Raw genomic sequence first — 16,798 nt, 5'->3', positions numbered from 1 at the left:
AGTGGGATTATGGAGGCAGGATAACCATATGGCACAACAAATGCTCCTTAACACGTTTCATGTACCAGAAATGGGTACCAAACTGGACTTTGAACCAGCAGGGCTGACGTCTGCCCTTTGGAGAGCAAAGCTGTGAAACAGCACACTGATGACACCTTGGTGTAAGGTGTACCAAGTTTAGATCCAGCTGATTAATCCACTGTAAACTTAACTAATTTACTACAAATTTAACAATGAGTAAGTCTGTGCCCAACACAGCATTGTTAAATAGGAAAGAGGGGAATAGGAACTAGCTAAGACAGCTGTTTTCTAGCTCTTGGCTTCGAAAGGTTCACCCAGTTTTGCCTGTGTGTGCGCTGTCACCTTTACTGGGAACACCTTGCTCTATGCCGTTACCTGGATCTGCCCAAAAGTCACAACTCTCTTGCTAGCCAAGAGAAGGAACAACCGTTTGATAGTGTCACATTGAACAGCCTGGCTTTCCATCCTAAACGCAGTAACTACAGCCTGGACTGTATGCACTGTCTGAATGACCACGCTGTGAGAAATAGAACTAAAACCTATTAGCAAGTGTTGGGTTTAAGATGCATCTGCTCAGATGTGCGTTTCCTCCCAAAAAACAAGTGGCCTGATTTTAGGAAAGCATTTGGCTGCAGAACCCAAACAGAGATTGCCATCACCCTGCAGCGGATGGAGTATTTTCTGGACCACACCCTCTAATTCACAAAGCTGTTTCAACAGACCACAGCCTTTAAGCCTTGCCAGACCATCCAAACAGATCCCAAAGAATACCCAAGGAAAACAAATATTTTATTGCCAATAAATAAAGGAAAGCAAAGCCCCAGCAAACACCTCACAAATTAATGAAAAGTGTTGTCATCTCTCTCCCAATTTCTCTAATGCCAGTGGACAGAAAATTCCCCATGAACTTGACTGGTCAGGGATACTTCAAAGAGGAAAGTCCCTCCAGACACAAGAGAAAGATCAGGATTCTGGCCTCAATTCAGGACATTTTATTCCAGCGCGAGAGAGAAATTATTAAGGGGATGTTAACTTGCTTGGGTTATCCAGACAGGCTGCCAGCATGAACTAATGCAAAACTTCTGTGCTACTTCATGTCTGCGGAGCTTGCCACCCCCGTACTGATTCTTATAGCTGGACTACTTCAAAGTAGCCACATTTTAAGGGGAACTGCACTGCTAACACAAGTACTGAATTAAGTACAAATGACAGCTCTTCACATTCTGCCTAAACATAATGCAAGCCCCTCCACTGCAGAAAATTCAAACCTAATTTTGCTTTATCTCCCCTCTCCTTTTTTTTTTTTGTTTAATATCACTGATCCTTCTCTTTTCTTAAAATCTTTCATACGTTCCAGCTTGCTAAAGATCCATCACTCTAGGGTGTGAGTGATAGATATCATTAGTCTTGCATAGCTTAAGGAAACGGCAGCTGAAATATTTCATGCTGAACATACTTCACAGTTTGAAATAAACCCATAAGGAAAATCTGACAGAACACCTCAATTGCTTGGGTTTTTTTTGCAAACTGTAAAATAAACTTTGTCCTGAAAGCAGAAGGGGGACTTCCCAGCTCTATCTTCCACAAATAAGACAAAGACTCTCTGCCATGGGCATCCACACGTCATCCTGCCATGCTCTACTCTGATCTAAAGATTAAGTCTGCCCCACCCTATGAAGGATGTTTTTGGAGGGGTACAAGTGTAAACAGACAGACCGATGTAAACATTTGCCTTTCTAAATAGAAGCAGCAGCAGAATACACAACTCCTTTTGGGAAAGGCCTTCATATCATAGAATCATAGAATCACCAGGTTGGAAAAGACCCACTGGATCATCAAGTCTAACCATATCCTACACATTCTTCTACTGCAGCACCTAAAATCTTGATGCAGTTTTAAGTCATTCCACAAAGAGGACAGTAGGAACAAACTCCACAGAGATACAGTCCCCTCATGCCCTTCCATAGCCAGCACAAAGCCTGCAGGACAGGGAAATGGCACAGGATGATCACCAGGAGGTGAAGGCACACTGGGGGAACAACAGGGAGAAACGTGACCATCGGGTTTGGGGTTTAAGTCCCCCCTACAGATAGAGCAGATGGCCTCCGAAGCGTGGGAGACTCAGGGGCCTGACCCTCTTTCAGCATGGAGCTTTGAGTTCCTCCTGCGTACATGTGGGTGCACGCACCCGCTGGGTCATTCAGCTAATCTCTGCAAGGCTCTTGCATGGCAGGAGCATGAATCCCACTTCCTTACCGAACCAGTAAGCTCTGTGTAGGTGTGAGAAACGAGGAAGTCTGCAGACTTCCCAAAAGAAAAAAAAAAAAAGTGTAAGATCATCTTGAGAGACAGAGAAATTAAAGAAAACCATAGCAACAAGTCAGTCCACCTACCCAAACCACCCACCCACCACCAGTTTCATTTGCTGACGCACTTCAAAAACAAGCTGGCTCCTACCCGCTCTGGAAGGTGAGCAAGCCCTGAGAGCTCATTAAATTCCCTTCTCAGCTACTCTTGTATGCCTGCAGCTAGTGAGCAAGAGGGATATAAATAGAAGTTATATAACATTGCTTTGTTGATTCCTGTGCTTAACGAAAAAAAAAGAAAAAAAGGAAAAAAAAAGGCAGCATGACCTTGTTTTTCTGAATAGCTTGCCTCTGCCTGCTTGTGGAGCACTTTATCCTGCTAGGGGTCATCTTAAAAGTTTATGTTGGACCTAGATCCCATGGAGAAGAATATGGAGAACTAATGATTTACCTCTCTGCTCCTTATAGGACCAGGATCACACCTAATGCCAAGAGGATTGCCACACAAGAGGTCCATGGTGCCTAACAACCATGAATGATGCAAGGCTACCAAGACAAGAGGACAAGCAATGCAGCTGAACCCTGATGTAACATCTCTCCCATTTTCTTTGTCTATATTACTCAACCGTGCAGACGGGCACCTCAAAAACTGAGCATAATACCTCCCTTTGGGCAAAAAGACTGAAAGATGCTATGATACAGGAATATTGAAGGCCCAAATACACTTTAAGAAGTATTATGAGCTGCAGTTGAAGAAGAAAGACTACAAGCGGTATCATTACAACCTCACCGCATCCACCCTATTCTCAATCTCACCTATGCAATATTACTGACCCCAATAAAAATGAAGTCACCTCTACAGTAATGATTACTGCAGTTTTGGTGCTCTCAGCACATTATTAGCAGAGCTTGTTTGTTTTTAGCATGGTGGAATCTAATGGCCAAGGGAGACTGAGACTTCCCTGTGCTAAATACATTAAAAGAGCATGCTCCCAGGAGCTTGCTATCTCGAGTCTCCTCACATGCTGCAGATCAACAGAGCATCAGGATGTGGATTTCCTCAGTGCTGACTTAATTGCCAGTACAGAACCTGTGCCTCGTTTAGAAGGTAACTGCACTGTGAAGGAGGGTCTGGATTTGCACCGTGCTTCATTTTGGAGAGCACTCTTTCACAAAAGGACAAGATCCCTGCCCACAGCTAAATGCCATGGTTGATGTAGATCATTATGAACATTTACTTTTTCTTTTTTTTTAAATGTCATATTCTGAAGTAACATACTCAGAATGTAAAAAAAATAATTATGGTGTATTTTAACTTAAAAAAACCTCATTAAAATTGTGAAGGACAGAGGAGATTACTTAATACATGCCGATAGCTTGATGCGTTTGCATTTGTTTTAATAACACCTGTTCAGGAAACTATGTGAAGAAGATAGAACATCCTACATCAAAGAATTCTGCCTATTATAAACAAATAACAAACATCAGAAATTATAAAAGACATTTTTTATCAGTAACCAAAAGTTCTTAGTTCTTAAGTCCTACTTGCAAAAGCTTACAGATCTAAAGATATTCTGAAGCATTTACCATAACATACGATTTTGTGCTCACAGATACCTGTGACTGTTGCAAATTTTTAAAGCAGTAAATCTGGTTTTAAAAGTCCAAACCAGAAACCCTAAAGCACCATTGTGTCAACAAATCTATGTTTAATATCATCGATACTTCTGTAATCTTTTGTAACATTTTCTCCCTATTTTGAAGAGCAATTGCAGTCACAGAGAAAAAGAAACTCTAAGTGTTTTGGCAACCAAATGGGACAAGACACACTTAGGCCAACAGGGAAAGCAAAAATAAATAAAGCAGGTTGACCTGCTAGTTCCAGCTATTTCACTGTTGATCTTTTTAGTGTCACTCATCCTTCCTTTTTTGTCACAGTATTTCACAGCCAACACTGCAGCAAGTTGGAGGACACAGATTTGCCTCAAAGTTACTGCTCTCTCAAACCTGAGGGCTGCGGCCGATGGCCACAGAAGTGAGCCCTGTCTCCCTGCCTGCTGGGTAGAACCCTAGTTCACTTGGTTCCTGGGCCTTCAGCCAAGGGGACCACGATTCACTGTGCTGGAGTGGTCTTACTGGTAGCAATGCATGAGCACTAAAGTCTGAACTAAGTCTGAATCCATGTATAGTGCAAGACAGAGCTGGACATAGGAAAGTCGTGTTAGTCCAGCATTTCACCCAAACCAGCATTTCCTACCAAACCAGACTAACAAATAGCTGGCTGTGTGATTTCTGGTATCTCACTCGTTCAGAGCCCCATTGGGATAATACTGCACAGTACCATGTGGCCATAGCCCCTAACCCTAAACACCATCTAAAGGAGGGCACACAAAATGACTCCTCCTTGCAGGCTGAACTGACAAGCTCTGGAAGTAAAAGCAACTTGATTTTTGTACATTCACATCTCAAAGGAGACTCACACGTACATGATGAACTCTAAACCTTGGCTCAGCACAACACTGATTTGCTCTTGCTTTGCCATGATGGAGGGACGACCCTCTGGGTCACCACCACAGGCTCCTTGGTGCTATCTCTAGTCATGTTGGTTCCTGGTCCTGATCCCAGACATCCCTCCTTCCGCCAGCAACTGAAAAGAGCAGATCCCATCACCATCCTCTGTGCAGGAGCAGTGACTCGGATGCTTTAAAGCTCAAAGCAATCCCACTTATTTCCTTTTGCTTGAGTGCTGACCCCTAGCACCTCATTCCCTGAGCTTGCATCTTGGGAAGAACTGTGGATGCAGGATGAAAGAAGGAACTGTTGCACTTCAGTGCAGTAGCTCTGCATCACGTCACTTTGGGGTACTGCTTAAAAAATGTCTTAAATTGAACTAATGCCATAAACCTCATATTACCCTCTCTTGCTGAAAACACCAACGTGGGGGGGGGAGAGGGATAATATGTCAGGCAATCTAACCTTTGAGAAGATCCATAATTAAATAAATGGACCAAAATCTCCAGGGAAAGGCAGTTATTTAAGGGACTTGCCATTAACTTCCATGGACCAAGGAAATCCCAAACTCTACAGAGATGAGGCAGAGTAATGGTGCATATAATTTTTATTTGGCAGACGCAACACAAGCGTTACAGAGTCCCTCAGCAATTTCCTCCACTATTATTCATTTGCCAGACTTGCTTTAAAAGAGGAAAACTCACATCGTTGCAGTGTGTGCAGGGAATGGACCCAGCTTTCACCTCTTCTGAAGGAAATGCAGCTCCACGTGCAGCAAGCTCACAAGCAATAGCACCTGCCACACAAGCTCCAGGGAAGCGCACCCAAGCCAGCACCCCGGGAAGACGGGGGTGCCACACGCCAGCCAGCAGCACGACGGACACAAGGCACGCTCACACCTCACCATTTCAGAGGAGGATGTGGGGCCGGCAGGGCATCCCCCCCCACTCAGGGCTGCTCAATGCAGAACCGCTGATGCCAGCTCTCTCAACGTGGATGCTAAGGGTTATATAAATTAATAAAGGGGTTTATGTAATTTTCAGTTCAGTGAACAGAAGCATTTGTCAAGTTAATTTGTTGTCTGGTTTTGACCCTGTGGTTCCACCTCCGCTTCTGTTTCTTTACAAATGAGGACAGGCTTGCCACTGAAAAAAAAGGAGCTCCTGCTGAGCAGGAGCAACAAGCTCACCGGACACAGCTAGGACACCTCCATGAGAGCCTCTATTACCAAAGAACCTGAAAGCCAGAAAAGTTTCCACCTACAGAGTTTTAAGTGGGCAAAGACCTGTGTCTTTCTCCCATCACATCCATGTTCAACCTTACAGCAAAACAGACAAGCATGGGATTCATTGTGCTATACACTACCAGCTTAGCCTCTTTAAGGTAAATCAGGAGTATTTTTTCTTGTCCTGCTTCTTCCCCACATTCATTTTCTTAACAATACAATAAAAAGAAAATTACTTCTGCCAATTGTAATAAGGAACATTTCTAGATTTGCTTTTCTGCTAGAGTTGGCAACCACCTACTTTGCCTAGCCTTAATATTGGCCCTGTATGTGCCTAATGAAATGGTAACACCTATTCCAGTTATCCCTTCCCATCATCGTGGGGATCTGTTCTCCCACTGAAGTTCATGGGAGTTACCCGGGAACTCCCATTATTAACCATATTACAACCATCATGTGCGAGTTGCTGTGTGTCAGTACAAACCTTTTGCTTAACTTCAGGCTGAATTCATTTCCCGTGTGAAAACCTGGAGTTAAGAAAGTGCCATGGAGAGATGACATTTCTGGATTTGCTGCCAAAAATCCTTTTTACATAGCCTGTCCCTACACCATCCATTTCCTATTCTCAAAAGCCCATAGATGTAAGCAATTTAAGTTCAGTAAAAATTATTCAGACTGAGCACAGAAAGAACTTGCTCAGAATCTAAATTAAGAGCTGGTAATAATAGCCAAAAAAAAAATATGAAATTAAGATAAACCGTGTTAGACCTCAAAGACAAAGCTGGCCAATTTGGCTAGGCTGACTTCCACAATGACAAATGTATCTCATGCAAAATGAGCACAATTATTAGTCCAGAGACAGAAGATAACTTTTCCACTGGCAGTTACTCGGAACTGCTGTAGAACTCCAGCAAATCCACTCTGCAGCCTGCAGAGGTTGTGAAGCCCTGCCTACCTACCTACCCTGCAAAACTTCGCAAAAAAGCACAGGTTAGAGAAAGACCAGGATAAAAGACCATGCAAAGTATTGGGTTCGCATTGGGAAAGCATTTTCACACGCACATCTTGTTTCCATAAGCAAATTTTGCAGTACATTTTGTAAAAATGAAATCTTATTCAGTAGGAGACCATCATACTGCTGCACTCAATAAATCTTTACTGCTCTGCAGCAAAATCCAAAAGCCCATTAGATTTGAAGCTGTGCAGCCTACTGAGTTGTCCATGTAGCTGTCTTGTAAATACAGTACTTCCTAACAGTGAGGCTACACCCAGAGCTTTCTGCATTTTCTGTGTGAGTGGATATGCTATTCTTCCAATATGACGAGAGTAAAGCTTGGTTATATTAAATTACCATTTCAGGACACTGCTGTAACTTGGACATCATTCAGCAATTACTCCAGGAGATACGGACCTGGAACAGTGATTTTACTGAAGGAGCAATACCTCCACCTTCACTTTGATTCACCAGTGTCGAGCCAGCTGTTCTCCCACAAGTTAAGCTTTGTGATAGGCATTTTTTTCCATTAAAGTTTTACTTACTTGGTTCTCACGACTCAAGGTGCTGAGGGGCATGGTTTAGTGATTGATAGCAATGGTTGGACTCAATGATCCAGTGGGTCTTTTCCAACCTAGTGATTCTATGAAATACTACTGAAAGAACAGAGTGCTGAACATGTGCTGTTCTTGACTGTCATTACAGTAGTCCCCATGGGCTCTGACTGTGCTAGAGCCAATGCAAGTAAAGCACGGCACTGGTGTACTTGCTATCTAGCACCGGGACCAATTAGTCAATGCAGAAGTAAGACACGGAACATCTTTGTGCAGTGATAAACCTTCTTTTTTGGGTTTTGCTATCAGACCACTGCATTCCTGCAACACAGAATATCTATATTGCAACCACTCCATAGGATATACTCAATAAAGTCTCATCTGTGCTTTGGATGCATGAGTAAGAGCTCCTGGGTGTGTCCAAGGCCTCAGAGCTTACAGCATTAGCTGTAGGCATCACAAGTCATTTGGTTCCTAAAACATTCTGTACTGAAAAGCTGCCTACACGAGAGCCCCCTCCCAGCCCTTTGCTGCTGTGTTAGAGCACGTACACGCACACACACCAAGTAACTGCTGGCTGCCTAGAACATTTTCTAAAGGTAAAGACAACAACCAAGCACTTATTCCTGAGTGGAAAGGACAGAAAACAGTTACTGTGGTTTGCAGAAGCAACATCTATAAACGTCAAAGTGCAACAGAAACTGGCAGCACCGTAAGGCACGGATGTGAAAGCGTTGTGCCATTTGCTGTTAGCACCCTACGCCAACAGTTCATTCCTAACCGCATACTTATTATACAGACTCCCAGCTCCTAGTTATAGGTGGCAAATGCAAACTAAAGAATCTCTTTTTGGTGAAAAATGCATCTTGGGAGATGGATTTCAGATTCCCCTGTTTGTTTTGAACAGATGAGCTAAGGAATCTGCTTCCAACACTGATTCACACACAGCAGGAAGTGACTGCTCAGTCCATTAGTTCTGAGTTCCAGCACAAGCAAAGAATCTCTTCACATCAAGCTGGTGCAGAATTTGTTTTTCATTCCAACATGACAGTGTGAGGTTACCTGAGGCTCCCTGAGAGCTCAGAAGAAGAAAGTTCAGCTTCCTTTACATTGGAGAAGAGCAGGAAATTTAAAGGAATGATCCTCCCCAAGGAACATTAATCCTCTCATCACATTTTAAGGTGACATGGGATTTCAAATGCTTGATTCCCACTTTCTCTTTTCTGAAGAAGCTTCACCACTGCGTACACACGGGTTAAAAAAAGAGGGCACTGATTACAGAACCCAAGAGGTCCCCTCTCCGCTCAACAGAGGTCTGTGTGATGACAAGAGGTGCTACCGTAGCGATCCAGAGCACGTTTTAACCACTGTGATCAATTATAACTAGTCAGGATTCAGCCCCACGTTACACTTAATGAAAGTTCTCTACATACTGCTGCCCAGAAGATACAGCTGCTCTTTTGAAGACCTCTGGTCAGGTTTGAGCCACGCTTGTTTAGAGGATCAAATCTGCTTTCACTGGCAGGCTGGTTTTCCATCAGATCAGCCACCTAAATGAACTCACCCCAGAGCTGTGCATGTTGTCCCAAGAAGGGACAAGCAGAGCAAACCAGAACAGGATGGGTCATTTTCGCAACAGCCCACTGTGAGATTAGATTAAGCACAACACAAGGTTCTACTCAGTCTGTTCAAACATTTCTCCCAGGAGCTGCAATGGATATCTAGTAAGAATAAAGTCTCCATTGTGGTGGCTCTTTGCTGCTGCAGCAATAGCAGAGTCAGACTACATCTTTCAGCAGGTTGGTTTTCAAAGTAGAAACGAAAAAAAAAGGACTGTAGAATTGGAACAATGGGCCACATTTAAGGTTTGTTTTCATTCTTCTTTCCCAAGCTCTTCTGAAAATGTTAGTGTTTTAAGTACCTAAATAAATCTACCTAATTAAGATAAAGCACAATATCAAATTATTTAAAAAAAAAATCTGTATGTGTATCAAATATTTGGATGTATCACTTCTCCAACTGAAAGGACCAATCTACAAAATTGCCCTTAAACAAATCACCAGTTGCTTTGTTCAGACACATGAAACACATTGCAGCGGGGTAGGAAAGGTGTAACACTGTCTGGAATAGCTACATATAAATCTCATTGTCAAAGATAGAAACAGACTGTTTGCAAACAGAACACATGCAAAGTAAAAAGAATAAGCTATGACACATTCAGTAATCTTCGTAGGCATGTTTTGCCATAATAACATTTTACTTCCTGTTTGCAAGAATACTGTGCAAGCTAGTTGATGTACATTCATTAAAATCCATACCAGGAGAAATTCTAATTTAGGGAAACCAAATCCTTTTTTAAAACACAGAAACAAAGGACAGTAAGATAACAGGAGAACAGAGGTGGTCTGGAGTTAACTGTTACTTTTAATTCCAGTCCGAATAGCTAATGTAAGTCTCTGAGCATGCTGCCATTACTTAAACTTAGTCATAGAAGCAGTCATGTTCATTTATGCTAGAAAGCTGTTTTGTTATACGTTCCTCTATATTGCCCTGGAAAACAGCTCAACTACCCAGAGTCCATGCAAATATTTAATAACTTAACTTTTGCATGGTAGACTATGATATTTTTTTAATTACTGGTCAGAGATCATTTGGTCATTTCCCTTCCCATCTCCTTAACCTCCTCAAGTTTCCTGGATGCCATAAAAACATTTCCCTTCCCAACATGTTTTAATGATAAGCTTGAAGTTTTCCATCTCCCTACCTGTATTGTAGTGTTCCCACCTTCCAGAAGGGCAATGGCTAGCAGGATGCTTTCATGGAAGACTCTGTCACTCGTAGCATTCATGATGAGATCTATGACCAGGTTGGATGCTCCTTCTTTATCCAGATGACACTGGACATCTGCCAAACTCATCTCACCTCGGCTCATTGAACTTGATCCAGAGCTTCCTCCTATAAAAAAGATTGTAAGAAGCAGGCTTAGATTCAAACCCTACCACCTTACAGTGATGGCACCTCTTTTCTGATTCAAATTATTAATCACACGTGAATGATGCACACAAGTTTATTAACAGAAATGAACTCAGCTGCTAGCATTTCTGCAAGGAAGAATTTTTAACTTAAAGCACAGATTGCGCATGTTGCAAGATGAGCACTTTATCCTGCTTTAAAGTGTGCAAGTCTGCAGGAGGTGGTGTCTAGAGGACAGCCTTGGGAAGTGGCTATTGCCACTGCTGCCTTCATTAGCAAGAGAAAACAGAAAGAAGGCTGGTGTATTGGAAGAGTATTCTGGAAACAGTGCAGATTCAAAGATACAAAGAGAAGCAAAGGCTCTGTAGGACCAGTGAGGAGATAGAGAAAAGCTAAAACACATTCCAGAGGATGGCAAAGCCAATGCTATTCTTCTGTGCAATTGCAGAACCGTGAGCTTCAGAGATAAACAGATCAAACAAGAGGAGCAAGCCCGAATTTGTGAATGAGGCAGGAAGAAAGAGAAAAGCAGCAGAACACTAGAAATTAGAAGAGTATGGCAGTAGGCAACACAACACAAGGACTAATGAAATAAATATCTTCAGAAAACGGGGGGGAATTGGGGGTTTGCAGGTTTTCTTGCTTGTTTCTGACTAGGCCTGCTTTCTATAGGACTACCCACTGTCTTTATTTTCATGAGGCAAAACCCACTGAACTATGTTCTGACAAAACATGATTGACATTACTGACTTCTTTAGCATTTGTCTCGAATAAAATAAACTGCGCTTTATAACTGATATCAATTTTTTTTGCTCATCCTATCCTGCAATCTTTGATATAGTAAAACGGCTTTGTTTCAGGTATAGTTAATCTGACATCCTTATGAGCACGTTTCCCAAATATTAGTACAAATATTAAATTGTTTAGGTTTTCTAAGTACATTCATTCAAAGCAAAGTCACAAAATTCAGGCCAACCCAAGATAGGATCTGGAAAGTATAAAAAGATCTGCCTGCTTAATTTTAATATACTTTCTCAAATGCACTCAGGAGAAAAAGAACACTGCTTTCATCTGCATGAGGAAAAAGCAGTTGACATGATCAGAGGCAGGAGAATGATGCTCCGCTCAGCCTAAAGTGGAATCTCTCAAGGAGAGTTAAAACACACTGAAGTTTTTAAAGCTGGGAGTGACCTTCAAAAGCAGGACTTCTTCCCCATCCATGTGGATAGTTTCTTCTTTTTTTGGATTTCATGGAAAAGAAGGGGGGGGGGGGGGGGGGGACACCCTGTATTTCACCTGTAAAATACTGATTCATCAGGCAGACACAGACATACAGCATCTGGCAGGGCAGAGCACACGAACCACTGATGAGCAGGAGCACGTCCTACCTCCTGCCCCGGCTTTGCTGGTGCCTCCAGAAGACAAGGGGCCATTGCCAAAGGTGGTGAGGCTCTCGCGCCGTCCTGCCGGTCTCACATTGCCGTAGTAACGGTTGACCAAGACTTGCCTGAGTGCCTCACCCTTGATTCAAAGAGGATAATGAAATCATGATATGAGCTTAATAAATAAACAAACTACTAATATTCTGTAGCAAGGGGACTGCTATTATTAGCCTACTTGTAGTGAAAGGGGCCAGAACTGAAACACAGGAGATGTGGAAGAATCCACTGAGTATCTCCTGATGTGCTTGGACAGGCTGGGACATGGGGGTAAGGGGTCTCATGGGGCTCAAATAAGCTTATGGGTTCCCAGCACCAGAAACAGCTAAAGTTCAGTTTTTCCTCCAAGCTTTCTAGACAGATTTGCTTTTGTATTTCTAAATAAAGATCTACTTTCTCATTCTTAAATGTAAACAAGTTGCATCTGCACAGCACCAATAGAAAACGCAGAGAAGAATTAAGAGTAACATTAGAAATGGTTTTGTGAGGAAGCAATCCCATCTTCTCAAACCTATCCCATTGTGCCATTTCATCTATGTCGTAGGCACGCACTCTTTTCTCCCCTCCATCAGTAACTGATGCAATCTGTCAGCCACTGAGCAGAAGTCCGAGCGATCCCTGCTGCATCCCAGCTCTTTGTTCCCCGCTTCCGTGCTGGCAGCTGCCTGAGCCGCCCAGTCACGCTGGCAGTCAGCATCTGAGCACATGAGCCTGCAGACACTGCAAGCCACCAGTCCTCAGATAACCCCGACATCCCAGCCCTGTCCCTGGGAAGCACCCAGCACGTCTTTGCAGAGCACGCGCCGCTGCCGTCAGCAGAGGCCAGAGCATCTCCTAGGTTGAATGCTAACTTGCAAATGCTGCACTGCTCTGCCTTAAGATTTCACAGGAATGCCCAGTAATTCAGAGCACTGCACAAAAGTTAGCAGTACTGCCAAGAATAGGCAGACACACAAACACTGCAATTGGATTCACAGATTTTTATAAGATTTTTGTGCCAGAAAAGGTGAGCTGGTGATTATTTTAACTGGGAGCTACTGCTCTGCTAATGGCAGCATGCTGTGGTTACAGCACTACCACCCTGAGACAGTTCTTAAGAGAATGGAGAAAAAGGATTCTCTGGGGATTAAAAAAAAAAAAAAAATCATTCATGTAGTCAAGAAGATTTTCATATTAAACATCTGTCAGGATGAACTAAAGTATCTTCATCTCCATTCACAAAACAAGTGCACGACACTGATTTTCAGTTGCATTTCAAACAAAATTAGTTGTCTGACTATAAATTCAAAATGCCATTAACTACGATGTTTAGTATATTAGCTGTCATGTAAGTGCAATTTTCCTTTTTAAACTTTGACATGAGACCTTTAAAACACAAATAAGTAAGTGGAACAATGTAAGCGTGCATTAATTGGCTCATATAAAACTCCAGCACTGCGCACAGCCGCACTGCTTTTGTTACAAAGATGGCATTCACAAAAGGTAGCTTAGAGAAATCCTTACACCCCAATGCACTGGAAAGACCCAAACCTGCTTGTCAGTTAACAGAACTTTACCAAATTTCATTTCCAAACAGAGAAGCTCAGCACCTGCCTGCAGCTGGTCAGGGATCACTGCCCTCCCTGCAAGGCTGGTACTAATGTCAGGGCTCCCACCACTGCCAGCTTCACGTCACTACAATTTAGCAGATCAAAATTTATTCCTATAGATTATTAGTGTGAAAGCTGCAACACAGGACCTGCATTTTATGTGGACGTGGCAGGGAGACAAGATGCAAATTAAACACGAAGAGAGCTTTCCAACCAGCTGCTTCCAAAGTCATCCCCCCCAAAAAAAAAGAAAAAATGGCAAGTTACTTTGGAAACAAAAGTAGAAGAATATGAGCACTTTCCAAGGGGCATACGCTTCCTATCACTGCTTGGGCCAAACAGTGAACATATAGAACAGGCAAGAGACTCAATTCAAAAGCTCAAGCAAATTCTTATCCCAGAGGAGCTACCTCGACTGACAGCAACATGAGAGTGTTTAGTACATGATGTCGTGCCTAAACCATCTTTCTGCTTTCAGTCTGGCAGGTAAGGGAGGCTACATGACAGAACAAGGCCAAGCCAGACGGAAAAAAAAGTCCTAAACTACCACCTCTTCCCTCACCATGTGTTCTGATCATAAAGACAACTTGATATCCATATAAGCCCTATGCCAAAAATCAAGTTACAATACAGTTCTCACATTACCATTTTCCTCTTCTGTTTAACTGGCAGTCATCATTATCAACTAGCATTTAAAAACCGTAATTTTAACTTCTCATTACAAAGGTAAAAAAACATAGCCAACCACAAGAACTGCTGTTCAGTAAACTATCTACTTCAGAATTTGGAAGGGTAACTAAGGCTCCTGGAGTTGTGTCTATACTTTCCTTCTGGTCCACTGTGGAGAAGAAGGCAACTTCTATTCTGCAGTCAAGATAGTTGGGGTGAGTGGAGAGACCTCCTCAGGAGCTACTGCTCTAAGGACAGACCTGCAGCACCTCTGTTGTCTATAGGAGCAGTGTATCCAAAACAGGACAACTAACCAGAAAATACAAGTGGGAACACATATTGAGCATTTCTTGTTCCAATCTAAAAATGCTGATCCATGGTTTTGGAGGTTTGGCAATCCACATTCATCAGCACTTCAAATTCTAACTAGGATGAAAAACTTTGTTTCCTACAAAATTATTCAAACCCACTGTGTTAGCTAACAAGTATATGAGTATGTGATCAAAGTAGAGGGGAGAAAAAATAAGTGGTATTTAAGAAATGTTATAATTAATTCAGCTGCAATGCTTGGCTCCAGAACAGTTCTTTAACCATCATGTTACTGTTGTACACCACTTTGATGCATACAGTATGCAAACAAATATCAGATGTGTGGCAGCAATAAGAAAAATCAAATATGCTACCCAGAAAAAAAAAACCCAGCAGCATCCAGTTTCACTTGCATTCACCATCAAGGCAAACTAACAGTAAGTAGTACACAAACACTATTGTACATGTATCAGTAACACAGATGCAATACACAAGTCAGTTTAACTCATACCAAAAACTTGTTACAAACGTTAAAACAGAGAATCTTTATAACTGCTTCACTCTTAAACACTATCAAGTCGCTTCTATTATATTGCCAGCTATAAGAGCAGAATAAATTGAGAAGTGTATTAACATTGACTTTGTAGCTCGGCTGTTTGCAAAGGGGTAGCTGTGGTGAAAGTAGACAAATGCCATAAGCACTGATTAATCTCACTTCACAATTGTGCAGTCATCATCAAAGGAAAGTGCTTTGAAAGTGTGAACACACTAGACCAGGATCTGAGGTTTAACTCAGAGCAGCCAAGCACTTGCCCCTTAGATTTAATGGAAAAGAAGGTGCTCCAGCTCCCCGTTTTATAAGTGTAGTTGATCATTTTAGATTTTCCAAAATCTGACTGACAGCAAGCAGTTAAACACAGAAGTTTCTTATATGACTTACACTTCACTGTTTAAAAAGAAAAGGTAGAGGATTAGTTCTGAATGTGCTTGACTGTTGTACATACCCTTCTATGATCCTCCAGTTGCCTCTGTGGTAGACTTTGATCAAGCTCCTGCTGTGCATGCAGAAATTTCACTTAAAAGCAGAACAACACTAAAGAGACACTAGCATCTTTGCACTTATGGAAAATATTAAGGGAAGTCACAGCTGAAAGCAAGGGGGGAAGATGAGGAAGATGGACTGACAAGCTATCTAAACAGAACATCTGCCCTCCATTAGCTCTGGCAGCACTTAACCAGCCTGCTCTGCCACCCTCCAGCAGACCACCATGGCATGCACATATGCCAACACATTCTCATGGATTTAAGGAAGACACAAAGTCTGTCTAATTTTACAGTTACCAGTAACACAAGAGTTTTTAAAAACTCGAACCATGCATGCCCATGCATAAATATAGACAGATACACACACACCTGCAAACACCCTGTCCCACTATACACACGCTTAGAGTGGAAGCGTAGGCACTTCTATGTATCTGGCTGTGGTCAAGAAAGCTCTTTCGAGACTGCAGAGGGCCTTTGACAAAACCTGTGGGATTTCTGCTCCAATGCCACTGACTTCATGTTTCACTGATTTAATGAACAAAGTCCCTTGGCATATGCATGTTCCCAAATAAAATTTCTCATATTTCAAATATTAGGCGTCTGAAGGAAGCAAATTTTCAGGAATAGAGCTTCCACCTTGTAAACTTGAAGTACGGTGAGTTTTTGCTGTATATAGGGACCTATCTTAAACCAGGCGCCATCTCCCAAACATCTCAAAGTCATTATATGACCACTCAGATTTTGTTTAGATTTAAACACTTCCACAAAAATTGCAAATAAAATGTCTAAGCAACCACAAACTGCATTCTCTTCTTCATGATTTCAAATCATATTTATAAACTTCAAATTCATATAGCTCAGAATATCAATGCTGTCCTACATTTAGACTTCCATGTGGTTTCAGTTAGGTTTGCACTGATACAGCCCCCAGTTGTACAGTCTACTAACGCCATCTCTGGATGTCCCAGTAATTTTGAAGGAATTTGAGATTTCCAAAATTCTTGTGTTTTCATATCAGCAAATAATAAGTCTTACACAAACTGATGCTGCTGTAATAAGCCTAAATATCTAAATCAAGGTTACGAGCTCTATAGTGAAGGTGATTTTTGACTGTGGCATTTGAAATGGGACACCCAGCTGCTCTGGAATTATGAAGCTTCCACT

At 42.2% G+C, this 16,798-nt stretch overlaps 1 protein-coding gene across 1 annotated transcript in view; it reads right to left on the bottom strand.

Annotated features, from left to right (window-relative positions):
* Positions 1-16,798, bottom strand: part of ITPR1 (inositol 1,4,5-trisphosphate receptor type 1) — a 174,831-nt gene that overhangs the window by 51,348 nt on the left and 106,685 nt on the right. The window contains exons 41-43 of the mRNA XM_069866030.1: positions 15,595-15,645; positions 11,973-12,105; positions 10,376-10,566 (exon numbers count right to left, since the gene is read on the bottom strand). Coding sequence (XP_069722131.1) covers positions 10,376-10,566; positions 11,973-12,105; positions 15,595-15,645 — 375 coding nt within the window. The remainder of the gene's footprint in view (positions 1-10,375; positions 10,567-11,972; positions 12,106-15,594; positions 15,646-16,798) is intronic.

This window comes from Phaenicophaeus curvirostris, chromosome 11 (genome assembly GCF_032191515.1).
Source record: "Phaenicophaeus curvirostris isolate KB17595 chromosome 11, BPBGC_Pcur_1.0, whole genome shotgun sequence".
NCBI lineage: Eukaryota > Metazoa > Chordata > Aves > Cuculiformes > Cuculidae > Phaenicophaeus > Phaenicophaeus curvirostris.
Note: the sequence above shows the minus strand (reverse complement) of the source record. Positions and strands in the feature narration are given on the sequence as shown.